At 39.6% G+C, this 27,734-nt stretch overlaps 1 protein-coding gene across 1 annotated transcript in view; it reads left to right on the top strand.

Annotated features, from left to right (window-relative positions):
* Positions 1-27,734, top strand: part of TPH2 (tryptophan hydroxylase 2) — a gene marked incomplete at both ends in the record, with an annotated part of 50,750 nt that overhangs the window by 12,641 nt on the left and 10,375 nt on the right. Inside the window, 3 exons of the mRNA XM_080353318.1 lie at positions 3,175-3,371; positions 5,043-5,178; positions 10,464-10,590. Coding sequence (XP_080209444.1) covers positions 3,175-3,371; positions 5,043-5,178; positions 10,464-10,590 — 460 coding nt within the window. The remainder of the gene's footprint in view (positions 1-3,174; positions 3,372-5,042; positions 5,179-10,463; positions 10,591-27,734) is intronic.

Here is a 27,734-nt window from a genome sequence, read left to right as displayed (position 1 = left end):
CATCGTGCTGCTACAGCTAAGCTGCTTCTGCTGCCCTGGGGAGCTCAGAATTAATGTAGGTGTCTCAACGCTAGATTGCAGTCTCATCACACCCTGTTTAGTGGTCTCATGTCTATTTGCTTGTTTATACAAAAAAGAACAGCTCTGTTGTAAGGACTGCTTCCCTTAGAGATAAGTTCAAAGCATTGTCTTGAACCTCTCAGTGTCTTCCAGGTAAGCGACCTTCCTAATTTTTCACTGAGTCTTAATGTGTTTCTACTTTTCATTTTCCAGTGTAAAAAACCCTCCACACTTCTTTCCTTAAAACACATAACAAAGAGATTTGGCTGCAAGAAATTGGCTCTGTAAAAAAATTGTGGAGTTGAAAATACTGAATCAGCATTTCTTTTATGAATTGCTGCTGTTCTATAGTGGTAGATGTTTTGCCTTGGTTGAACATAAAGAGGTTTCTGTAGTGGGGACAGAGAGAAAAAAACACTAAGAAATTAACTTGGAGGAGCAGATATGTGCTGGATGTTAGAAGGAAAGACATGCCAATAGAGTACAGCAGTGAAGTTCAGCTGTATGAAATAAATGGACCAAAAAAAAAATTAATCCCTCCTTCACTTAGTTTCTATCCTAAAGATAGTTAAAATGTGTTAATCTTGCTAATTAGTCCTCTGAGACTGATCAGGGATTGCAAAAGTGTTGAGAAAATTAAATCTGGAGGAAAAATGTGAGGTTTAAGTGGGAATTCATAATATAAGTTGATAGCTTATCACCATAGCAAAATGGAAAGACCCTATTTTAATAAGGGGAAATAAAAATTCAGGATAAATTAGCTTGTAGAGTCATCTTTCTCAGTCACAAGAAAACTGGCTATGCGGGCTGGCCACTCCTGTGATTTATGGAAAAGTTTGGGTGCCAGGTGAGCCTTGCTTGTTGAAGTAAGAGAGTGAGAAAAATGAGATTTGCAGAGCTGAGTGAGAACAGCACAGGTCCTCCCTCAAGTCTGGCTGCCTTGATCCTCTCAATAAAGAAAGCAATATCATGATCAGCTGGAAATAAGATCAGCTCTCCCAGGCATAAATCCTATTAAGGAATTAACGTTCAGCGAACCTTACTTCAGTACTAATGAATTAATTGAAACAATAACTAAGTTATAAACCTTTTAGTGAGCAGTGAACAAGCTTCAGATCCTTTATTGTGTTTATCCCTCTCTAGTGACAGGCTAAATAGAAACCTGAGTTTTTCCCCTGGTGCACACATTTCTTCCTCTTTGCTGGGCCAGTGCTGACTGTACTGGCAGCATCTGTGGCAGAGGTTGGGTCTAAGGAAAAGGGATGAGGCCACTGCACCGTGTTCTGGCAACCCCAGGTGGATGGAGTAGCAACCTGCTCATGTCCGTCATGTACGGTACACTTTAGAGTAGCTGTGTTTTGCTTTCCATGAGCTGGCAGGCAGCTTAATGCTGATAAAGTGCAAAAGTGAAGACAGATACTAGACCTGAAGGGCTGACTCCCACCGCAGAGTGGGCATAGACCCAGCACAGCTTCTGTTGGTGAGAAATGCATCACTAAATGGGTTGCAATTCTCATCATGTCTGCAAAAGAGTGACTGAAGGGGAACTCGTGGATATATTAAATGTTCAGTGAGTCCTTAACGAGTACCTCATACAAGGTAACCTCGGAGTGGCAGATACTTCCATGGATCAAAATCCTTTGACACAGTTGAAAGGCAAGGGGATTAAATACTAAGTTTTCAATAAAGGTGAGTGGACAGCCACAATGAATGTAGGATGGATGCTCTTCTCCTGTGCATGCAGGAACTGCAAAGCAGCAGTTGCATGTGACGTGAGGGCTCATTCCTTCTCACCTCGTACAGTGGAGACAGGATTACAAACCGGGTGACAGCTGGGATGGAGAGCCAAGCCCCAGCAGAAGCCCAGTGCTGCATGTCTCCTGCTGCAGTGGGATTCCCTGTGCCTGATATTCCCATTTGGCTGCTGTCTGCAACACTGTGGAAGCCACAGCACTGGGCTGGGAGCACCCATGTTGCCCGCCCTGTGGCAAGGGAACGGGAGACAGGGGCTGATGGAGTGGAAGGAGATCCTGTGAATCCCTTTGCTGCTCTGTACTTGCTTACAGTGTGGGAAAAGAGGATACCTCAGGAGAAGGCAGGTTGCACAGATTACATACTAGAGTATATGAACATTAAATCCAGAGAAAGATTTTTATAGTTCCCAGGGGGAATTAGTGATGTGATGTGAAGGCCCATGACCATGGGAGATTCCTTCCAGCTAAATATAAGGCAGTGCAAATTGGAAGGAGCCCTTCACACTCTTCACGCAGGCAGCCGGTTTTGAGTTAGCTGTAACCACTCAAAGCAAATCTTGGGTGTCAGAGACAGACTAGCAGGTACCCTGGAAGATTCCTGCTTTTGTAATTTCTGTGCATTTGTGTTAGGGGGAGGAGGCAGAGGAACAGTGCAGAAGAAAAAAAAGAGATGTATTTAGAAGCTTAGTTTCACCCATCATTGGCTGTTGGCTCTGAAGTGACTCTCCTCATAACGTAGTCCTGCATGAATTTGGGGTTCCAAATGTATCTGCACATGTAAACAACAGTCTAAACAATAAATAAATAAATATATATATATATATATATTTTTTTTTTATTTGATCCACACATTTCTAAACATTTATGCAATTGCCTACTGTTCATTTTGTAAAATGCTAGGTAATGGTACTGTGTTATGTATTTTAAAGAATGCATAGAGCAAGCAGTTTGCTGATGGTCTAACTGAATCTACAGGTTAGGCAGAATCAGGACCTTCAGCTAAGCACTTGCAAAGGCATCAGTGGCAATAAACAGAGAAATATTACTCTGCTATATGAACACGGTGTATAAGAAATCCATCTTTCTACTTTGATAAGTACAAAGATCAAGAAGTATACTCATTCCTTAAGAAGAAGTATGGTCCTTGAGAAATAAATGTAATATGTATAACATAACGTCAAGAAACAATTCTAAGAAAAAAGAATCTAGTTGTCATTTTAAAATAGTTTTTAATAGTTTTAATAGGCTCTGTCTGCTTTTCTTTGTTTAAAGAATACTTTTCACGGAAATTTTGTCGTCCAGAATCTGTCCACAATCTGGCTATATACAAATGTATTTTGTATTATTTTATTTTTTACAGTGGTCAACCCATTCCCAGAGTGGAGTACACAGCTGAAGAAGTTAAAACATGGGGGGTGGTATTTAGAGAACTCAGTAAACTCTATCCCACCCATGCTTGTCGTGAATATTTAAAAAACTTTCCTCTGCTGACCAAGTACTGTGGATACAGAGAGGACAATGTGCCTCAGCTGGAAGACGTTTCTATTTTTCTTAAAGGTAAGAATTCATATTTGGTTTGTCAATAGATACAGTTTCATGAAAACTCTGTTTCTGTTAATATGAAATACAACGCACAATGAATGAAAAGACCCCCAGCATTGTCAGTGGTCTTTGGCTTAGTCTGGAGTATCATTCTGACTTTGACATTCTCTGTGACAGAAAGTTTGTTGAGTCAAGACAGTTGTATACATGTACCTGCAGGTATGAAGATGAGAGGAATTCAACAGCTGTATCAACACGTATCACATTATGTTTTCTTGCACAGGGACAAAAGTTAGCTCTACTTTTGTCCTTCCCAAAGAGTGGGTGTTCTGATAACCACAGCAGGCATCCCCCAAATACCCAGGCAGGTAAAAGAGGGAATAAAATGCCCAAATAGTGGAATCTAAACAGTAGAACGTTTGGCACATTGTTGTACAGCCTAGGTGAAGACAAGACTTTCCTGAGTGCCCAAGACCTCATGAAGCTAGTCATATTTGTATGTTGAAAAAATACAGTGGGACTCCATAGGTGATTTGGTACTTCTCTTTCATGTTATTTTTTAGGGTGCCAGGATATGACATATTTAAGTTTGAAATTAACCTTCTTTTTCATCTGTACTGGAAATGTATCCTATACAGAAAGAGAAGTGGCAGATGTGAACCTGCAGTTTTTAACTCTAGAGGAAAAGCTGATAAAGAGTTCAGTTCATATTTTCTCTTCAAGGATCTCTTCAGATACATATGCTTGTTCCTTAACCCTCTTGCTCAGGAGCTTCTGGAGCTCATGAACTAACATATTATAAAGACTACTGTTTGTAAAAAAATGTTATGTGCTGTTAAGTGTTATGAGAAAAAATAGCAAAGTGTTTTGTCCCAAATGTGCATGGAAATTTTTTAACTAAGATAAATATGAAATTTGCAATGAAAGTCTTGCTTTCCCTTTGAATTTGCTTGTGTCCTTCTGGGTCTTTCATATATTGTATTATGGTCTCTAAAGAATGATGCCAAAGTTTACAGGTTCTTTCTCCCTAACAAGAAACTCAAAACCTCACACTTCTTTCGGAAGTATATTTGCAGACTAAATGCAATAATAGTAGCGTCTGTTGAAGAAAAAACTTGGAACATTCTCATGTGAATCTGGGAGAGAAATGTGCTTTTCAAAGTCACTGAGTCTGAAATTATTCCCCACTGGGACTAATTTGACAAAGGAACACTCATATATTTAAATGAGGACCTCAACTATGAAAGTCAGTATTTTACTATTACAAACAGTATTTTATCTGTAAAAATGCGGACAGATTAGATTTGACCCTACTCTGTTTTGTTAGTTTTTAATATATTTTACAGAACTCATCTTCTGTTTTAGAAACTTCTCTCCCATTTGGTATCAGACATAAAAATCAGATACTCTGTGATTTGAGAACATCACTTATGGTACCTTACTATCTTTTCTAGACAAAGGTATTTGAACCAACTTTGAAATATCTCTATCTGTTTCCATTAAACATATGCTAGCAATGCAAAATAGTTCTTGTATGTCATAGGTGAAAATTATGTGTGCTCATCTTGAGCCAAGATTGTCCGTGTTATGCCTCCGGTAGAATAATTAGCTACAGGTAATTACCTGTCCTCAGAAACTGCTATAGTGATGTATAATAGAGTCTTTTTGTTATCTCCTTCACTTCAGAAAGGTCTGGCTTCACAGTGAGACCTGTTGCCGGATACCTGTCTCCTCGGGATTTTTTAGCTGGCTTAGCGTATAGAGTTTTTCATTGTACTCAGTATATACGACATGGCTCAGATCCTCTCTACACACCGGAACCGTAAGTTGCTACATTTGCTTTAGTGCTGAAAAAAAATAAGTTCACTGTATTCTTAAAAGTGCCTGTTGAGTTTGCCAAGATTGAAAAGAGGAATCTCCTCACAAAGGTCAAAATTTAGTTAACACTGTTGATGACAAAATCCTTCACATTAGTGAGCCAGAGTTTATTTCAAAGCTTCTTTTGGATTTTTTACAAGGGTCTTAAATAACTACATTATTTATATAGTGGGTAAAATATTCTATCATCTAGATTATTTTTCAGTAGAATATAGAGCTTTCTACTAAAAATTTTGAAGAAGTGGCTATAAAATTTTATTTTTTTGGTGGACAGCTAATGAAATAACTTGGTAAAAAGGCCCCGAATCCCTTGAAAAAAGTTTATTTCAGAATTAGAATTTAATCTTCTTGTGTCCTCATTTATCTTTTGTGGACCAAACTCCACATCTGAACTTCATTTCTCTCCTATAACACAACTCAAGCAAGTCATGAGGCACTATCCTCTCACCCAAAGATGATATTAGATATGAAGACTGTTACAGGGAACATGGTAGAAATAAGAGACACTTTAATTATGACTTTCATGGGACAGCATTTCAGCCTTCCCAAACGACAATATTGCGAGTTTGGATGAAATATTTTGGCATTTGGTCTCTTGATGAAAAGCGGGGGGAAAAAAATCAAAGCTATTGTGTTTCTTGTCTTGTGTTATGTATGGCGTGCTCTGTGCAGTAATAACAGAACAATACATGTCAGATAATACAGAGGCAGTTTTACCAAAGGCATCCACTGATCTTGTAACCGCAGAATGGCATTTTCGCAGTGAATCAGCCACCAGGCGGTTAGCGTGAAATTGTAGCTGTGGATTGGTCAGTTTGGACTATTTGAATGTATTTTATTTCTGCCAAAATTTGCACAAAGAGTTCATACATATATATTCAGCTCCAGTATGTAAACATTTGGACCCATGCCTAACTTTGATTTCGTGAATAGACTGCTGAAACCATGGAGTAGTATTTTTGAAGGTAAGAGGATTAATGGAACCGCATATTAAGCTGCACGTAAAGATGCTCCAACATTATCCTGTCAGGAGTCACCAGGTGGTGCTGTTGGACATTTATCTACTTTGTTACTCAGCGTGTGAACTGGGTACAGTATTTCCTGAAATGCTACGAGGCTGGTTTCGTGTGCGTGTTTTGCTTGGAAAAGAGGTGGCAATCCCTGGAGGAATTCACTCACTTTTGTAACCTCTGTAATTAGAACTTTAGTCTCTTCAATTTTTAGGCAAATTGCTACAACATAAAATTGTGGAAGAAGAGCTTTGGTATATATGCTGGACTTGTCTATCTGAAAATATCTGTAGTATTTAAAAAAAAAGAAATTATACTTAGGAAGTACCAGGTTTTGCACCAATGATTTCCTGTCTTGTGGGAAGCCAGTGTCTCAGCCAATGTTCAGCAAAAGAATTATGACATTTATTAACTTAATACAAACTAGAAGAATATTTTTATCTATTGATAGTGGATTTAGGTACATAACTCCAACAAAAACAAAGGAAGGAATATCATCCAGGAAACGATTAAGTGCATCTATGATTTTGCTGATGTTCTCTGGTTCATTGATCTGTATATTTGAGACCCCTGTAGTTTTCAGGATGCTGCTTACATTCAGAATTATGCAGTGTATCATAGCTGATCCTTAGTAGTAACAGCAACTACTTTTTTGTAGCCTATCTGGTCATGGTGTCTGAAAAGTCACTGTGGATTAATAATAGTTCAGTTAGAATGAAGATTTTTATTCTTTGTTTGAACTGAACTTAAAAATCCAGGTTAAGATCTAAACACCTCTAAGTATGACTAACAGAGGAATTAAGTTGTCATTTCTGATGATGTTACTCTCTTCTTGCAGCCCTACTTGTTCACATAAATTAAATAATGTGTACTGACTATCAGGAACTCCAGAGGAAAATCTTGAAAATCCCCTTTAAAATGTATTTTTTTACATAAGATGGAGCATGTAGTAAGTGTTATCAGAAATGTAGAGTGAAATCTTGACTTTTTTGAAACCAACGGCAAAACTAAATTGACTTGAGTGGGGACAGCTCTTCATCTTCCGCAGCAGCTGCAGTGCCCTGAGATCTGGTTGATATATGGGGCCATAATGAGGTTTGCTGCGGGTCCCTGGCTTGGTGAATGTTGCATTTCAATGATATAAACCTGGTAAAAAGATTCCCTTTGACTTCAGTGGGCTTTCCATCAGATTTAGCACCCAGGCTATAGAGCTAGATACAAATTAGAGAGTTCATTTGGTTTGATCTGTATCACTACTATATGCATTTTAAAACATTTCTTCCTGAGTTTCATTATGTTTCCACTACATTCACAGAACTATATGGATTTCCTCTGCTCTGCTAACTAATTTACTCCAAGAAAAATCTTTTGCTGTGAAAAGTGCATTACAAAAATCTTATTTTCTCTGAGCAATGTGTGTGAATAAATTAAAGGAACTTAATTATTTTCTGAATAAAACAAAAGAATCAAGCCTTGGTAGCTAAGTGAAGAATTACATTGTTTAGACTATCTATAAAAGACCAGACTGGCATAAAAATCTAAGAGACTCCAATGACAATCCCAAATGCTGGTTCATGGTTCTTCTTGGAAGATTTGTTTGTTTTATTTTTTGTTTGTATGTTTTTGTTTCAAGCTCCCCTCTTCATAACTGTGCGTTCAAAGTACTATTTTTGCATAGTTTTAATGGAAGAATCTATAAACTAAAGGCACGAGAAAAGTATCTTCTGCCTCCTCACCCTCTTCCCCTTGCCAGCAGAGACAAGTTTATGGGGCTGGTCTCTTTCTGTCCTGATTTTGTCTGCAAGGATGGAATTGACACTAAGAGCCCATGTCTAGTGGCTAGTAGTGATGCTACTGTAAAAGCCTGGCTGGAGACAAGCGTGCTTACGTGAAGCCAGGAACTTGAAGCCAGTCCCACTATGTCTTTGCTCTTGTTATTAGAGCTACTGATATGAAGTTAAATATACCTGGACTGATGCAGTGCTGCATACGTGAAGTGCTCAGCAATCTGTGAAGTGAAGATTTGAACTGGAGGTAGAGCTCTGGTCTTTCAGAGAATGGGCTTTGTGGCTCATTGGTGTATTGGAAGGTGATGGCTGGAGGAGTCAAGTTCTTCCAGTGAATTGTGTGGCACTGGGAATTCTCTGGGTATGTCTGTCAGACTGCAAACTCCGTTTCTCTGCTGTCTTTTTTATTGTTAGTGAACTAAATCTTGCAGGAGATGACAGAAGAAATTGTTGTGACTGAAACTGACTTAATTAAAGAATTAATTAAAGAAGGGTCATTAACCTTTGCTGATTATCCTCTCAAGCGGTGCAAATCATCTCCTGAACAAAGGGCTGGATACCATATAGAAACAGCCAATTTTTCAAGTCTGAGCTCCAGTGAGGAAGGAGAACTATCAAAGCTATGGGTCTTGTGGTAGGGAGCTCTGATTATCTTGCAAGACTCAGAGTATCACTGAAGAGAAGTCTTCTTACCAGCTGCTTTTGAAGAAATCAGGGATATCCCAGACTCTGAAAGGACCTGCAATAATGTAGGAAACATGAGAGGAAAGATCTTACTTTCAGGAGGAAGGACAAGATTTACCAGGCATTGGAAAACAAATGCAAACCATTTACCTTATGTAAGTGTGATGTCTGATACTATTCCTGGCCAGCTGTACACATCAAACATGTTTTGTAGGTGTTGACTAAAAATATTGGTGCGCAGTAAACTTGAGCATTCAGTCTCTATTGCTACAACTGAACCCCTAGTTCGTGTCCATGGACCGTGTTTATTTTATCATGTCAGACACAAGAGTATCTGTTTACTTCCCCTACTTCTTTGGGAAATATGTACATCTAGGAAGGAAGACAAATTAGATTTGGTAATTCTTCTGTACTGTTGAATGAATTACTCATATATGAAATCAGCTCAGATTTGTCACACACAACTTTACAGTCTCATCAAAAAGTGTGAATATAACATGAGCAAATGTTGCTGAGCACCTGTTAGTGAGGCCATCTGGGCTGAGAAGAGAGACTTGGATGTGACCCACCAATACTGGAACTATATTTTTAAGCTTTGGTGAGGCAAACTAGGAATGCCCAAAATGCTAATCTTCATTTGCATGTATTCAGAAATGACTATCTACTACCATCTACCTCGACACAGTTGATGTAGACTTCTTGGTGAAGAGTATTGAGTAAGGAGGCTTTATATAGAAGGTTGTTTTTCTGTTCATGATTTATCTGAAGTGTCAGGTTCTGTGTCTTTTCAAACAAAAATAGTTTATAAAAGACAAATTGGATGATTTTGGATAGAAGGTAGAAAACTTGATGTTTTCTCCCTGCCTTTAAAACATTTGTTTACAGCTTAGGAAAAAGAGAGAAATGTCTTTGAAGAGGCAAAAGCAAAGGAAATGTCAGATCTTATTTTAAAGTGAACTTTACTACCAAGCCCATTATTTTCTGTGAACAAATGCACCAAAACTTTCAGAATTGTTTGAGAGCTTTTGTAGATGATGCATGTGCACTTTCGTTAGGTTGGTTAGCAGTTTTTCGTACACTTATATCTGCACTTTGTCATGACTAATAATGCACTTACAGGTGTGGACAGCAGTTCTTTCTGAAACAATTTGGGTTCTCTGCTTTTTCTGAAATCTGCTTGGTGAAAAGTGGACCACGTAAGAAAAGTACGCAGTAATTGCAGTAGGAACTCAGGACTAAATGAAAAATTAAGCACACAGAAACCTCTGTAAATATTGCCCTGAATTTCTAGTGGCAAGTGGCAAAATGCTTGAGGAGCTGTACTCAGGTGTGGAAAGGGGAACGGAGAAGAGAAAGAGGGAATGTTGGATTTTGAACTTGATTCATGTGGAGAGAAATGCTCAAAATTGTACTTGTGAGACATATGTCTTGCATTTGGGCAGTTCAGTCTTCACGGTACGAAACCTAGAAGACATCAGTGATCAGGCCCTCCCACTCAATTTGGAAATGATGGGGAAATCACAGAACGGGTGGGGTTAAATGACACATAACACATTTAATGGAAGCAAATGTGTATGTTTCTATGGAACCATACACAGGGAAGAACTGCTACACTGTAAAAAACATGTTTCATGGTAAGACACTCCAAGTAAAAGTCAGACCCATGTAAAATGACATCTATTATATGAATTATGGAATGATTATGGCATTAATTTTTGTAATGACCCTTTTCGTTTCCATTCCCTTAGGGATACGTGCCATGAACTCCTGGGACATGTGCCTCTACTTGCTGATCCTAAGTTTGCACAGTTTTCACAAGAGATAGGACTTGCTTCACTGGGAGCATCTGATGAAGATGTTCAGAAATTAGCCACTGTGAGTCAAAATCTTTTTGTGACACGCTCTCTCATCTGTCCTCCTCTTTGGTTGACGAAGTGACATGCATTGTCTTATTATTGCCGACTACGATTTCAGGTTGCGGATGACTATGATGTGACAATCACAGAGCTTTAGGTACTTTTCCATTGTTTTTAGCAGGAGCAAAGCTGAACACGCTGGTCTTCAGACAGGCAGTTTTACTTGTTATGTGCAATAATCACCGGTTTTCAGGGCTAGCTGAGATGGATTTTGTCTACTTTAAGGTGCTGAAAACACATAAACAAGGTAATTTTGAAAAAAAAAGAATTGGTGCGTGCTCTCTGCTCTACACTGTTAGCTCCTCCACAGGTGTCCACTTTGGCTCTTAGCACTGGTATTTCTGTGCTCACTGTTCTATTTTGCAGCTGTTCACTGTGTTGTAGTGTGTGATGTATTTTAAGGTGGTGTTGCATCCTTGCTACTGCTCCTGTTGGAGAATATGTAGTTACTAAGCAAAGGCTGTGGAGCAGTAAATCTAGACCAAGGTCAAATGCCTCAGCCAATGGATGTGAGATGAATTTTGAGTTGCATCAGATAAGGCACGTATCAGCAGATAGAGTAAACTATGACAACTAGCAAAAGAACAGGTTACTTTAAATCTTATCCAGCATATACTGCTTTCCTATATGAGAAGGACAATGAGAATTTAAAGGGTTGGAAATAACTTGGACATGGAAATAGCTTGGACACGGAAATAACTTGGGCATGGTGTTGAAGGCAGATTCAAACAAGGTTCGGTTAAGCTGTGATAATTTTGATGCACTGGCTTAGCAGTGGCTTAGAGTCCCATCTGCTGAAAAAGGAGTTTCTACCTGTTTGTTAGTTTTTTCTTCCTTAACCCACCAGAAGTGGCCACCAAGTTTATTTGATCAATGGGCCTCGCTCCTTAGTGTTAGAAAGGCTCAATGTCTTGCTCATGGCCAGTTCCACTCACGTGCTTCAGGGTATGTTCCTTGGCTTTTTGATGGATGTCCACAGAGAATAAACTGTTGTTTGTATGGAAGAATCATGAAAGTTGTGTGTCTATTTGCACATTTGCTAGGAAGGGACTTAGTAAGAAGGAGACCTACCTTGTCATGATGTGCAGCCTCAAGAGGAACTAGCTAACTAACTGTCTGTCCTTGTCCATACTTTACCAAAAACAGTATGTCCAAGTCTTTCACCCCAAAATAACCTTGGATGGCATGGGCTTGTTGCAGAGGACAGTGTTGGGACTGATCTGCTTGGGGAGAAATATTAATATAAAGTGACCTCTGAATATTATATAAGTGCTTTTACTCTTCCTCCTCACCAAAGTTCCCAGTTATGACTGACTGTGTCATCGGAACAATGAGCTGCTCCTGAATCACGAAGCCAAAAATAAAATAAGACAGCTAAATCACTTTCCCTTATCACACTAAGAATTTGATATCTGAGTCAAAGTTGATTTCTCCTCCCATGCTGGAAATAGCTCTTTCAAGCAGAAGTTACATTTAGAGAGAGACTTATGGTAACCCAGGTGGTGTTATTTTTCGTAGAAGAACAGTGAGGGGCTGTACTCCCCAGGGGCAGGTGTTTGACAAAATACAGAGATGTTCCTTGCCCTAAAATTTGCAATGTAAACAGTCAACTTGAGAGCAAGCAGAAAGAACACCTCTCAGCAGTGAGGGTGAGGAGGAGGCTGAGAAATTCATTCAGCTGGGCACCAAATGTCACCTCAGGTGCTATTAACTGACTTTTGCAATGTTCAGTCCCATTTCTATCCTATAAAACAACCAAAGATGCAGTGAGCTGAGAAATGCCAGCCAAGACTCTTAACACAGAAAAGCACTGCAGGTGCCAGTGAGGCAACTCAAAGTAAATAAAGAAAAACAAATGAATGGAGAGGGAACATGCATATTAATGAGCTTGAAGCAATATGCCCAAAGCAAGGTTGCCATTAGCATGACCTGTTTCAAAAGATGGTGACATTAACAGCTGAGCCTTTATAGGGAGAACAATGGCTTTAGAAAGAGAGGGAAACACCTCTTAGGAATTCAGACCAGGAAGGGAAGAATTATTACAGGTGATTTCATAATCTTCCAATCCGTTCTGCTCTCAAAAGCCACCACATATTGGCCTTGATAGATCTGCTCTTGGTGCCACATCAGTCCTGAGCTGCAAAGCAAACATGCAGATGTTTTTGTCCCTGCAGAGCTGACACAGTGGGTGTAGAACAAGCTGGAACCTGGTCCCTGGGCAGACTAGGAGTGTTTGCTAAATTGCAATTAGTCACATCTGTAGAACCCCACTGAGAGCAGGGATTAAATGGGAAAGCATTGCAGAGGCCCTGGTGCTGGCCAGCTGGAGGGGAAAGGACAGCTGCAGGGGAAGGGAACTGAAAAAGAAGGAACTGAGGTCTCTTTATCCTCTTGTTTGAGTCTGGTAGTCAGACTATTAGGGCAAGGAGAAAGGAGTGGCTTCTGCTCCTTTTTTAAACTTAATCATTCTTGCTGTGAAGGTCAAATATTGAAAGAGCCAAAAGATTGTCTTTGCAGTGTTTTTTGAGAGATGCAGTCTCCTTTGCAGTGTTTTAGGGGAGTGAGAAAGAGGGAAGACAAAAAACAAATGACTGAGAGGTAGGTTATTGAAACATGACAAAATATTTGCAGAATCCACTTTTTTTTTTACTTGTAGTGTAGTATAACACAGTTACTAGTTGAGGAAATACAATATTGGCCATGCGTATCTGGGTACTAATTGCCATCATCATCATCATTAGTGTCTTGGGCTACTCTGTGTGATTTCCTAAAGATGCTTTTGAGTTGCTTTTTCAAGCATGCCTGGTCTTTCTACTTTTGCATAGTACAAAAATAAGCAAAGACTGTCTTTTCTGCTTAGCTATCAAACCGTAAGCTGTAGGGAGGACTTGACATGAGGTGTTTCAGCTAATTTATATAATATATCATTTACAACACATTTAACAGCATTACATTTTGTCAGGAAAATTGTACAAAAAATATGCCTTGGTTTACATTTTGGTATTACCTTGTAATTTGTGGACTTGGGAGCCAGATAGCAGCTGTCCTTGTAAAGCTGCAAGTTGATAAGCAGGATCCTGTCTCTCTTGTTAATGGCAGAAGTGACTCCCAGCTCCTGCCAGGTTGTTTCAGCATAGCTCAGGTTGTTCCTTCATGAGACGGTGTGTATAGGATGTGTTTGTGTATATAAAATTCAGTGGGGCATGTTAATTGGTGGTGGTTCAGAAAAGAGAAGGCTAGCAGAGAGTCTGTAGTTTATATGCAGTTTATCACAAAATCTTTCCACTCAAGATTTTGGTCATCAGGGACTATTCAGTTGCACTAAGTTTTTTCCTATTGTTTTTTACTGGAAGTCACATTCAAACCTTCAGTTCTCTGGAACTGTAAAATTGTAACTTTTTCACCTTTCTTGATAGTATTTGTTCTGATATTTGAAAAGCATGGGACAACAGAAATAAAGAAATTTCTCTTGTTTTTGCTGTCCTTTATGTGGAAAACCACAATAGCAAATTACTTCTGAATTTGAAAGAATTGTGTGTGATGAGGTCTTGCAAATGCATTTCAGGCTTGTTATGAATCTGAATGTTTTACCATGCTTGGATGATGACTGAGGTCAATGGTTTATTTCTAAAGCTGAGTTTAATTTATGTGTGTACATATGTCAAACAAAATATTTTAAAGATACATGCTGTGATAAAAACAATGTTCAGAAGTGCTTCCCTGGGAGAGGTCAGTGGTAATTCCTGTGAGTTTATTGCTTGTCTTCCCTCAGGATCTATGTTATCTGGTCTTGTTGGCTTAATTTTAGTTCTTCTCCCATGCTGAACAACTGTCACATAGTTCAGGACAATTACACATTATATTTGCTGAGGAGATAAACGGAATGGAAGAAACAGGAGCATTGCAGATAAAGACTGAGTTGCATTTGGTAACTTAAAGTAGGTGCAACATTCATGGTCTCACTAGACAGAGCAGACTGTTGCAGACTCTCATCTTCACAAACAACAGATTAGATTTCCCAGAGGGGCTATTTGAGAGCGCTAGGCCATAAGTCCAGCTCGTGAACTGGATTACTGTCTTCCTCCATGAATGAACAGAGAGCTGAGAAGAAAGCTACACAAATATTTGGGATTTCGAACATTCTCACTGTGCATCTGAAAAATCAAGACTGTTCGCATGTTTCCCATTTATAGTTGCAAAATGATAGTAAACCAAACACTGTGGTAAGCCTGTGATCATCTCCCCTGCTGAAGCTATCCTGCCATATAAAAATAATTACCTATTGGCCAACTGAAACCTTGTATTATAGCCCAAGAGCTCTGGCATTCACTGAGCATATTCAAGTTTAACATTTGAATCTCTGCTCAGTCTTTTTCCTGTCTCCCAGTCGCATGCCATGATTGTGTGACAAATGCCAGGAGTGAGCACAGTGAGTACCCTGAGCCCAGTGGTGACATAATGGAGTTTCTTGCAAAGGAGTTGCTTTCAGCTACACCTGTAGTTAATGAATAAAGCAGCTGCAGCATGAAGAGCTGGGAGTGAGTATGATTTAACAACTGCTGGAGTAAATTTTGACAGACTTACAGGAGACACATGGGTTGACTCTGATTTGGGATGTGTGTCACTTAGGGAAGATGAACCTATTACCAGGGTAAAAGCTAGCACTATAAAGCTAAAATCAGGTTTGATGGATCTCTACAGCCAGACACTGTCTGGCCACACAGCATGAGTCTGGAAATACTGTGATCCATATTGTTCAGCACTAGATGGCCTGGGCTACATTTCTATTCGTTACTTTGACCAGGCAAAAACACCCATGTGTGGATGTATTTGGAAATTGCCCAACTGCAAAACCTAAAACTGATACAAGAAGCGGAAGGTGAAACCTTGTGGCTTTCCTAATCATTACAAAGTCATACAGGCCTGTTTAAATCAGGAGAGCTAGGTAACCTTCTGATGGATTACTCTCCTTTGACTGGTGAGGTGTTGCTGGGCACACTGACTGCTGCTCTAAAAGCATGCCCTAATTTGTGGGTTTGCTCTGTTCTAAAGGAATTAATCACAGGTAACAGTCTCAATATTTTAAGGATTTCTTTCAGCAATACTTTTTGATCAAGTAACTGAAGCATGGATGTCAGATCCTTCTTACAGTATGCGTAATCAAAGAGGTGAGCAGAAAAGATATTACATATATCACCAAAGAGAACTAAAGGGGAAAAAAAACCTTGCAGATTCCAGGGATCAATATTTAATATTTTAGAATACTGCAGTGTTCCCTTGTAGTGTGTTTTCACATTCATTGCATCAGAGATTCATGGCACAAGAACAAAATATCAGCAGTGATACCTAACTAGCTTTGTAGCTCAAAACCAAATGGCTCTGTACTATATAAAAATAAGCTAACACTACAGGGAGAATATGAAGGGTTCTGCTGCTAAAATAAGAGCAAATGCTCAGTGTTTTCTGCAGGAATTGTGACTGTTTGTTGAGGCTTTTGTTCTGGGTTTGGGGAGAGTCTGTTTCCAGGTTTGGGTCTGTAAGACTGCAGTGCTGGTCAGGCCACATGGCTGGTGCCTTGTGCCCAAGTGCAGTCATAAATAGCTACTTAGGAGAGATGTAAGAACAAGGTGAACATAAATGATTCTTCTAAAATGTTTTCCAAGTTTCTGACCACTCAGAAATTCAGAGGACTCTTGAGCCAAATGTGGTTTCTCTGTATTTAATTATCCTGATAGGCTTTCTGTCCAGAGACAGCTGTTTATCTTTGATGGCATGGACATTTTTAGTACTTGCAGTAACTTTAGCAAAGAGCTCTATGGCTCAACTCTTCACTGTCTGGTGAAATGTATCTCTCTGTTGTTTCTAACCTGATTCCTACTAGCTTTTTTTGTATTTGAAGAGAGAATGATCAAATAATCTCTGTATGCTTTCCCTATGCCGTCATTACTTTACAGAATTGATTCATTTTTTTGCCTTAGTTGTCTCCTTTTCTGGATTGAAAATCAATTGTTTGTTTAGTTATTTGTCATGTGGAAGATGCTCTGTAACTTTGAGCATGTTATTCCTTCCCTGAACCCTTTCTACCTTTTCAGATAGAACTGGAAAAGGAAGAGGACATCTCAATCACCAGGCTGAGGAATGGGGTAAACGAGCAGTTCAAACCCTAATCTGACTTTGGTTGAGAGGAGAACTGTGGAGTTAAGCCAGTTTTGTGTGTGCTTGGTACAGAATTGGAAGCCTTTTGTGTGGCAGGAAGAGTGGACCCAGTGATGTGGTTTGGTGCTTAGAGATGGGAGAAATGGGCTGCATCCAGGTGCAGGAGGGAAGTAGAATTCAGTGCATCCATCTTTGTCAACCAGCATCACTATTCAAGGATTACGAGTCCCTGCATTTTCTGATTAGCAAAAGGTACAAAAGATCCTGTTGTGGCAAATTCTGTGGGGGAATGGGAGAGGTCACTCAGATGGTGAAGAAATCATGTGTCAACCACTGAAGTGGAGAAGGGGAGCTGGACTATGGATGTCAGAATTTAAAAAATTTATTTATTTTTTGATTTGTAGAGGGTGGTTTAAAATACTGTTTTGCAGAATATTTTTAAATACAAACCTCCTGCTTTAACTAGTTTCTGGGCTAAGTAGGTCGATGTAGGACGTGTTACATCTGGAAACGAAACATTTTGTGCTTTGTACTGTGTCACTCACAAGTTAAGAATGTGAAGAAGGGTTCAGCTGTTGCTATGAGGGTGCCCAGTTGGTCAGGTCAGGGACCTGCTTCTTAAGAGGGTCTCAGGTTGCCCTAACACAAAATTCTGCACTCACGAGTAACTAGAAATACTGTAGTTTTATAAAATACTTGTATGTTTGTATGCTTGGGCCCAACACTGTAATGAGGAAGCTAGATGCAAGAGGGAACTAATTTGACTTAATTAGGAGCAGGGAAGGAATTATAAATTTCGCTGTAGAAATAATATAGTTTCTTTTAGACAGGATGTGGTTTAGGAAGATCAAGCCCTAAGCAGTTAGAAACACTAAAGAAAAAGCCTCTAATAAAATAGCAAATTACAGCCAGACACTGGTTTTGTTTTTATTTCTTGTAGCATTATGTTTCCGAAAGTGGTTAGATCATAATCTGTGAGGTTACTGAACTGCAAATGCAAATTTACATGCGCAGAAGTAATACATTTTGACATATAGGTTAACAAGAGAATGGTGCAAATTTCACACAGTGCTGGCTTGCTAATTACGTTTGTTTATTTTCAGAAGCAACTTCATTTTCATTAAGAAATTGCAGATTCTGCAGTAGTAATCTTTGCTGGTAGTTCAATAGCTCACACTCTGAAGTGTGCTCTGCTAGAACAGTAATGAAAGTGAGCCTCAAAAAAATAGCTCAGGAAGAATTTGTGGAACTTGGGAGTGCACGCAAGTGGCAAGAATCTGCAGAAAGGGACCTGGGGGTGTTGATTGACAGCTGGTTGAACATGAGCCAGCAGTGTGCCCAGGTGCCCAAAAAGGCCAAGAGCATCCTGATTTGTATCAGGAACAGTGTGGCCAGCAGGACTAGGGAACTGATTGTCCCTCTGTACTTGGCACTGGTGAGGCTGCACCTTGAATCCTGTTTTGGGCCCCTCACTACAAGAAAGACGTTGAGGTGCTGGAGAGAGTGCAGAGAAGGGCAATAAAGTTGGCAAGGGGTCTGGAGCACAAATCTGATGAGGAGCAGCTGAGGGAACTGGGGCTGTTTAGCCTGGAGAAAAGGAGGCTGAGGGGGGAGACCTGATCACTGTCTACAACTACCTGAAAGGAGGTTGTAGCATGGAGGGGGTTGGTCTCTTCTCCCAAGTACCAAGTGATAGGACAAGAGGAAATGGCCTCAAGTTGCACAAGGGGAGGTTTAGATTGGGTATTAGGAAAAAATTCTTCATGGAAAGTGTTGTCAGGCACTGAAACAGGCTGCCCATGGAACTGATGGAGTCACCATCCCTGGAGGTGTTTAAAAGGTATATAGATGAGGTTCTTAGGGACATGGTTTAGTGCCAGAGTTAGGTTATGGTTGGACTTTATGATCCTGAGTGTCTCTTCCAACCAAAACGGTTCTATTTCAGTGTTGGATCCAGTTGAGATAGGTTGAGGAATAGATGGAAGGTGTTTATGAATTTTGATAGAGTTTTTTGCCTATTTATTTTATCTTGACCTAGAGTAGGAAAATGTATTAGCAAAAAGGTATGAAGTGGATTTTATAGAACAAAGGTAACTGGGACAAAAGAAAGGACCCAGCATAAGCTTTAAGTGAGCAACAATTGCACAGGTGTTTTGGATAACAACTATAAACAAAGGATGTAAGTTACAAGAATAAAGGTTTAAATAAAGAAAATAGGAAAAAAGCAGTAGAGGAAAGGTTCAGAATATATTGCTACTGCTCTTCCCAGATGGCCTGTGCCTTCCCTGATATGTTGAAGGAGAGAGATAATCCTGGGCTTTGAGTAGATATTATTCATACTGACATTGCCACACTGATTTTTCTTTGGTCATAGCTCATACATGTCAAACACCCTTGTAAAAAGCATTAATGTACAGTCCAGAACTGTGGGGATCTCATGCTGCTAAAGCTTTGTTTGTTTACCATAGTATATCCCGTACTACGTTGGAAGTATTCTTAGAGAAACCTATCAGTGTCAAAGCAAACTAACAAAGTAAATTTTATACTTTATTATTACTAAAATCCATAAGATTCTGTAACATGGAGTGGTAATTGAGGCATTTGTACAAGACATGGGAACCCTCTGGCAGATGTATGGGGAAGTGAAAGAGTTCAGGCTATGACAACTCATGTCAGCCATGTCGGGGTCTCACTGAGGACCAGGGGAACGTCTGTGCTGTGGGTGGTGCACAGATGGAGGAGCTGACTTTATCCATGGAGCCAGTGCAGCCAAAGAGTGCTGTGCAAAAAAACCCCAAACCTTTGGTGACTGCAGGTGGGGTTCTCTTGCGAGCAGCCATCTGAGTGCAACTGCCTGGTGCTCTGGCTGGGTCCTGTGTTGCTTTTGGGGTGGGCCAGCCCCAGGTTCCCCTTGCTCGGGATCTGTGCACTCTGCTGCACTGTGCAGGGCAACCACCATTGCAACCCTGCACACTTGGCCCTCCTTTTCGGGGTCTTCTGGAGAAGAAAGCCAGGAGATTCTGCTGTCAGGCAGAAACCAAACCGATTATGTGTAATAAAGGAAAGCCTCAAACCATGCACTGATCTTTTTATTGTTTGGAATATTTCAGTGTATAATTTTGCTTCCAGAAGGGACATTCATACATGTAGCTCCTATGCATAACCCAAATACCCTCTTCTTATGAAAAGAGTCTTAAAAATCATGTCTGTACAGAGCTGAAAAGATCCTAACTTAATATTCACAACCATACACAGTCTGAAAAATTTTAAATACTCACTCAATGTCTGAGCATATTGCATGTGTTCAGTCTAATTCTCTCACCCAGCATGTTCCTGGGTATTTTCTTTCTATGCACAGATAGAAGTATGGAAGTAAGACAAAATATGGCTGATATCCATAAAGAGCTAACTATGCCTAGGGCTTAATTACTTAATGCTACAGCTTTGGAAAAGTGGTTCTTGTGCCTGTCATCATCTTTCTATCAAATGGCATCAAAGTGCTGGATGGAATATGGTCCCATACATTTTTAACTGAGATATTTTTAGGCAATCTAGCATAATGATTTTGTAAATATAGCTTAATTATATATTTTAGGTCCAACTCGGACACCACAGAAGGCCAAGGGGAGGTTTGCCATTACTTTAAATGATTTTAGGTCTGTAGACTACATACTACCTTCATTTCTATGTATACAGTCTCCTAAAAGGCAATATGATTGGACATATGCAAATGATAGTAGGATTTGTTGCTATAAAATTTATATTAATCCTTTACTTGCCAAACCCTGTTATTTAGGAATATGGGTTTCTGCAGGGAACGAATCAGCTCTGGAGGACATGATTTTGCAGTTGTGTCTCTTTCTCTGTCTGAATCAAGTTCACATGGTATAGCATGCAACACATTCTGTTAGCTGCTACTTAGTGCTGGCAGGCCTTCTGATGGTATTGTATAAAGGGCTTTTTGAATTGTTGATGATTTTTGAAAGTTAAAGCAAATACTCTAAACCTGAGAACATGGTTGAAGCCAAAGAAAATTTATGGAGAAGGGCCTTGTGTCCCTTAATTTGGGTTGTTTTGGTTTGATTCCAGCAATGGCAGAAGTAGTCTACGTGTGAGGTCAACATAACATCAACAGGATAGCACCGTTTTATGAACAGTTTGAACAACCTCCACCATCAATTTGTTTGTTAGGTTCAAGCTTGGTTTGGGATTTTTCTTTTGCATAAGATGAAATATTGGTTTTGCAAGATAACTTTGTTTCAGTTAGCAACCATGAGCTTTATATTTATATATTTATATAGAGAACTTTCTATAGTTCATCAATGTGGCATTGATAAAAATGATGTCTACTAATAGTGCTAGATAAAACAGTTTGAACTCAGAGCTTTTTCATGACATGCCGGAAAGAGTGGATATTCCCAGACTATCCTTTGTTTCCCCATAAAACATATTACTCTTTTTCTAAAGGTTTTTCCTTCCTCCCTTGAATCAGTAGGCTGTAATTGTTACAATTATATATTTTGACTATATTAAAATTGTAGCTAAAATTGTAGTTTGACAAGGCATTTTACATTTCCAGATTGTAAACACCTTAATAGGATTACTTTTTCAAATTTGAATAAACATATTAGCTTATGAATGGATCCATATTATACAGCTGCACTGAATTTAGGACCTAAATGAGCACAGAGATCTTGCATATCAGTGGGAACCTGATCACTAATGACCATTTCACATTTGGTAAGTCACTCCTAGACCACAGCCACTGTAAATTCCTTGGACTTTGGTACAGTGAAGAGCTGTGATCTCGCTGCTTACAGATACTTGCTCAGTATAACTTCTTCCCATCTTACTGAATACATGTTCATGAGATTTGCTCTGTGTTTACAGACTTCTGGCAAATAACTCAGTGGTGACTCAGCTGACTACCCTGTGGTTATGAAAGATTCATTTTACATGCCCTCGCTGCTGAAAATCAGGGACGTACAAGGAGATGCTCAACTATACTTGAAAAAGATTTTGTTTGGGGCTGTGAAAAACATCTTCATTTTGGATATATGTTTTTAGTAACAAAATTAATAGATATTTAGAATTCCATGAGCTATATTTCTTCTTTGATCTGTTTGTCAGCTGTCAGCTTGACATGAATAGAACTTACACCTCTGTGTGGATGCCTACTATATTTTTTTTTTGCAAGGCAGGTTAAGCAGATGCATTAAGAACCACAAAAGCTTTTGGGAGTCCCCTTGCATTTATGTTATTAAAAGAACATTGACTTTAAATGCAGTGTTGCTGTTGGAAACTGCAATGTTTTAAAACAAGTCTTAGCTGTTAAACCAGTTTTCAGTAAACAGACACAAGAAGGTGTTTTTTTTTTAATGTTTAGAAAGTTAGGGTGGATGCTGTTATTTTTGGAATGAAGTCCTACCCTTTTTTGCTCCTCAAAAATAAATTTGAAGTGGATACAACTCTGAAGAAATAGTGGTTTTTTTCTTTGAAATAAGACTTTTAAAACTTTGTTATCCATTGTCCCTGTCTCTTCAATGTGTTTCTGCCCCCACAATTTCAGGGTTTGCAAAAGTTCTGAAATCCAACCCCAGAAAGCTACTCCCCTTTCTGAAGATATGACTCCCCCTCATTAGCAGATGTGTTAGGACTTTTGCTGTGGAGTGTGTACACAAGAACTTCATACCCCTTTTTGCTCAGTTGTCATGGGGGGCTCAATGATTCTTCTGCATCACTCCCTGCAGTGCAGTCTCCGTGTGCAGTAATTGGCCTGGCAATTAGGTGGGACGCAGCCTGCTCCAGCGAACAACATCATGAGAAGCACCGCACATGCCTGGTGCCTTTCCCAAGGGAATATCTGTCAGGGACGATGTTGGGGGTCGGTCTCTGGGCTGCCCAAGGGTAGTTATTAAAGAGGTCTTGTACCCCACAGTAGTTCATTCTGACGGTGGGCTGACAGAGGACAGTGATTCAGTAAATTCTTTGCTTATAAAATGATGTTTGCCTGTGAATTGTTGCTGCACCTTTGCTTCTTGTCAATTTGTGGATTTACCGTATCAGTCTGTAAAAAGCTTCTCCGAGGATAAGCAGAAGAGGCTTCGGTGCCAGTTTTCCTCTTGTGCAGTTTCCTTAGAGCATTGCAGCATGGACAGACTCTGGTTCCCCAGCCTGAAGAGTTTTTCTTGGTATTTCTGGGAGTGTTGCAACCTTATGCCTTTTCTTCTTAGTCTCCTTCTTAACATGCTTGCTGGTGAGTGGAAGCTGGTCTTTCTAGAGAAGGGGAAACTATGCTGGACCAGTGCTGAGGTCCACAGGTAATTGTGGGAAACAGGTCCTGGGGGCTGGGATAGGCTTTTGTAGAGATGCTGGCAATGGCTGTTGGAGGAAGGAAAGTGGCTGAAGTTGTTCTTGTCTGTTCTGTGGATGTTCTTCCAAGCAATGCAGTTCACAACTGGGGCAACAGTCCTAGGGTTGATGACTCCTCATAAAATGAGACTTCTGTCAGGTGAAGAACAGCTAAATGATCTCTTGTATCTGTGCGTGTTCTAAATTCTGCTCTCTCTTGGGTCATGCCAACCTGTCAGTGTTCAAGTTCCTGGCCCTTTGCTAGAGAAGTCGTATTCTCCAAGCTGTAGCATAAGATGCAATGCTGAGGGAGCATTTCTGGGCTACCAGCCCTTGCCTAGTGTATAAAATCAGTAATGTTCATGCTTTGATCGGTTTTGTTAACACAAAGTCCTCATTTGAAAGAGTAGCAAGATAAAGATCGGGAAAACAGGAATGACAGAGCCCTAAAGACAGACGCAGCTTGCAGCCTGTAAGTTGTGAAGGATCGTGGTGGATTAAGTGTGTCACGTGAGGCAGTACAGACTGAAGAGTGTGGTTTCTTTTTAGCTTGACTTTCACAGGACCCCATCTCTTGGGAGTCCCAGCTGACATGTCAAAAGACATGATTGTGCCTCCTGTGTTAGCTGTGTGAAAGCTCTAGATGGATGAAAGTCGAAGCAAGAGCTTGAAAAAGAAATGAGCAAATATTCATTTCGGCTACCATAGGGAGTGCTGGACGTGAATTCATGTTACGTGTTGTAAAATAAAGTGGAAAGGGAATGGCCTGTTATTGCACATCATTTGTTCTTAATAACTCCATATGAAATTAATAAACCTTAAACCCCCGGGTTTTAGAAGTTGTTCAATATACGAGTCAAATTATAGGAAAGGGGAAACAGGAAAGGTAAGGCATTAGGTCTTCAATGCCTTATGGTCTAAGAAGTAGTTCATAGTTTCTGTGGTCTCATCTCCTTAGCTGCATATTCAGCACTATTCGTTAATTATGTTGAAAAAACTAGAAATTCTTTTTCTGAGGAAGCTGAGCAAGTTGAGGCAAGCGTGCTTTTGTGGGATTGATTTTTCCTGTTACCTCTGTGAGCACTGTCTTTGGTGGAGGGGAATCACTGCCTTGCAAGGAAACACCAGCCTTTTAAATAGAAACAATTTCTGCTTAAGTGTTGAGTGTCCCAGTTCTGCAGCTCCAAGGGTCTCTAAGGTTTTCCACTGAAATAAAATGAGAGGATTTGAATAGACCACCTTTGTGCAGAGCAAGCCTAAACTCAGATTATTTAGGAGTAATTAAAACATGGAGTGGGAAATCCATGGTTCCAACTCTGTGAGAACTTATTTTGGAGCAGCAAAACCAGAAAGATCTTAGAATTGCTCCATCCTCCATTCTCTTTGCCTGCTCTTTAGAGTAGCAAGAGGGCCTTCTTCATGTGAGAATGAACAACAGAAAGAGACATTCTCTCAAGGGACACAGAGGTGTTAGTGGGAGTGTCCTCCAGATTGTATCCCAAAAGACAGGATACACCTGCAAGGTAGACAAGTGCCATACACATTGTCTTGGCTTGGTTGGGCTCCCTGGTGTTGGGGGTATAGAGTCACCTCCTTACCGATACCAATGTAGGATTGTGTTGCTTGAGGTACATTTTCTGCTTCCTTACAAACTCATGATGATAATTTTATTTTGGTTACCATTATGATTTTTTCTTGAGAAAAAAAGAAACACATAATTACAAAGCATTCACAAGGGGTTAAGCCCCATTGTGCTCCCTGCAGTGCATGTTTTCTCTGAGCATTCCAAGCTTCTGCATTAGCGAAATTTGCATGTAGTGATGCTGTGTGCTATGGCTGTCAACAGAAACGTGAAGGCCGGTGTGCGTCTATCCCCCAGTGCTTTAATGAGCGGCACCGCATCTACTCAGACTTTTGTTTCTAAAGAGATTGTTCCAAGCATTCACTCTTAATGAAAGGTCTGAATGCAAAACAGACAGATGAGGAAGAAAGGAGAATATTGTTAAATATATACACTTTGAAATCCTGGAAGGAAACCTCATTTCAGTGAGCCTAAATACATTTCAAAGTGGCAGACTAAACAAAATACTTCAAGAAGGTAACTCTGAAAAATTAAACTTTGTTTTCTTTTTTAGAAATGCTATTGGCTGTGAATAGGGTCACTGCCTTTGTTGGAGGGAGGCAAATCATCTATAATGGAAGACTTAGCTATTGAATTTTACTTCTTTTCTGCTTTTGATCTATTCACAAGCTCATCATGAGATTTATTTGTTGTTCAAAAATCTCCCTGAATTTCTACTCAATAATGTTCCTGTGTGAATAGCTGTCAAATAGCCAGTATTGCTTGATGTCTGGACTCCAACATTGGGCTGTACTGGCTAGTTGCCTGGGTTACCTGTGTTATATCTATCTGTTTCTTTTAGTGAAACATTGCTGATACTACTCAACAAACTGTGAATTTTGAATAATTCAGTGAAATGTGAAATGCCACCTGTTTTTCTTGGTGACTATTGATATCACTGAGACTGAAAAATAAGCAGCTATTCACAAACGTATTTGTGCCAGGTCTCAATGACTAAAGAAAGCACAAGCAGAATCACCAAGATCTCTGAATCAATATTTGCTTGCTCTTGTGCAACTTTTACAAGGGGCAAGAAAACACCTTTACTTCATTAATTCTTAGGATTAATTTCTAACAATGGGATTTTTCAAAATGTCTTTCAGTTGTATGTAACTATCTTCCTATGAGATAGTTGCAACTATATTAGAGATTAAATCTCTACGTAAATAATTTTAAGATATTAAAGGTCTTCTTTTCTAAAGAAAAAGGAATTAATCTTTGCATATTGTGAACATATCACATGCATCTGAATTGAGTGATCCATTCAAATATATTTTGAAACAATAAATCCAGCAGAAAGAATGTGAAGATGTTTACGTAAGGATATTTATTTGGCACTGGTCTTGCAAGTACTTACACACATTAGTAGTCGTATTGTCTTCAGTACAACTAATTTCATATGTATATAAAGTGATTGTGCTACTGGGTGTCAGCTTGGGGCTGTAGCCCCATCCCATTAGCAGTTCCTGTAGTGATGAATATTCCTGTCCATGTGCTAGGTTTGCAGTCATACAGTTACTCAATCTTTCCTCTTCCCCCTTGCCACAGGGAACGCAAGTGAATCAGCTCTTGATGTGGTTGTTGTTCTCAGGACTCATTCTGGCAACATCTTTACAAGGTACTTCTAAAGAGCAGATAGAATCTCGTGTTATACATCACGCTGAAAATTGCCAAGTGAACACAAATATTGGTCTCTAAGCTATACCATGAGAACACTAAGCCAAGTGGAATGGCTTGAAAGGCCTTTTTATGGACAAGTCAGATTTTGAAGTACTGACTTGGTAACATTAGAATCGAGCACCCTACACAAACTCTTTGCACAGGTCCCAGGAGGGAAATTCCTAAATGCAGAATGATGTGATGTAAGAAGTGATTTTCAAAGCCTTAGAAACCAGTCAGCTGAGACTTGAACCTATCAAGCCTTTGAAATTTTTTAAACACCCTTGAATATGTTTTTTTTTTTTTTTTAATTATTATTAGCTGTCATAGCTGTCACTGATTTTTATCTTTTTGTTTTGGTAGCCCAGTTTATAATGCAGGACAGTGCCTGAACATGAAGAAAAGACATTGTGTTTACCCTGGAGAACAGCCTTGGAGTTTGCCAGGGCTTGATCTGTTTTGTATGTTTCCTGTCAATAATAGGACTAATTATGTGACTTCTACAATTACATATATACTGGGCCAGACCAGCTATCCCAGAATCTTGTCTTCACTGGCAAATTGCAGATGCCTGGAGGACAGTGTAGCTCTAAAATCATATGGTGGTGATATTTCACTGGTATTCAGCTTTAGTTGCCAATAACTTTTGATTCAGGGACTCAAAGTGATCTTCTACCTTAGTTATTAAAAGCCCTTGACAGGATTTTCTTCTGTGGATCTGTTTAGTCATTTTTGAACCCATGTAGACAGTGTTTCATGAGCATAACTACAAATTATTTTTCATATAATTCAGTTAAATAAAAGAAATACATTGAAATCGTATCCTACTATCCTAATCTTGATCATTACCCTGATGTTTCTTGGCTTAAAAAGTATTTTTAATCCTTCATTTGGCACTTCAATTCTTCATCTTATTTTGCTTATTTGGATAATGGAATGGCATTTTAGTGGAAGGCTTTTCAAGAACTACAGAATTTATACAATGTGAAAAGACACCTTTCCTACCTCAAGAGCCTACCTATACCTATAGGTAGCAAAGCCATACCTCACCCCAAAGATGAGGTGGAACTGGAAGGAGGCAAAAGGACATTGCTGTAGCTTGTAGAGGAGCCACATGTTCAGGGCCACAGGCTGTGGAATGTGCTGGGGACAGGTCCAATATTTGAAATGAGAACAGGGGAGCCTGCATGCCCCCATTTGTGCTTGTGTTCTCCAGCCTGCACGTAACAATGTGATAATCAGCTATTTACCTTCAGTTGAGGCTTTAAAAAAATTTATTCCTCTCAACAGCCATTTCTTTGTTCAGTCATTCCCAC

The sequence above is a fragment of the Nesoenas mayeri genome, assembly GCF_963082525.1.
Source record: "Nesoenas mayeri genome assembly, chromosome: 1".
Taxonomy (NCBI): Eukaryota; Metazoa; Chordata; class Aves; order Columbiformes; family Columbidae; genus Nesoenas; species Nesoenas mayeri.
Note: the sequence above shows the minus strand (reverse complement) of the source record. Positions and strands in the feature narration are given on the sequence as shown.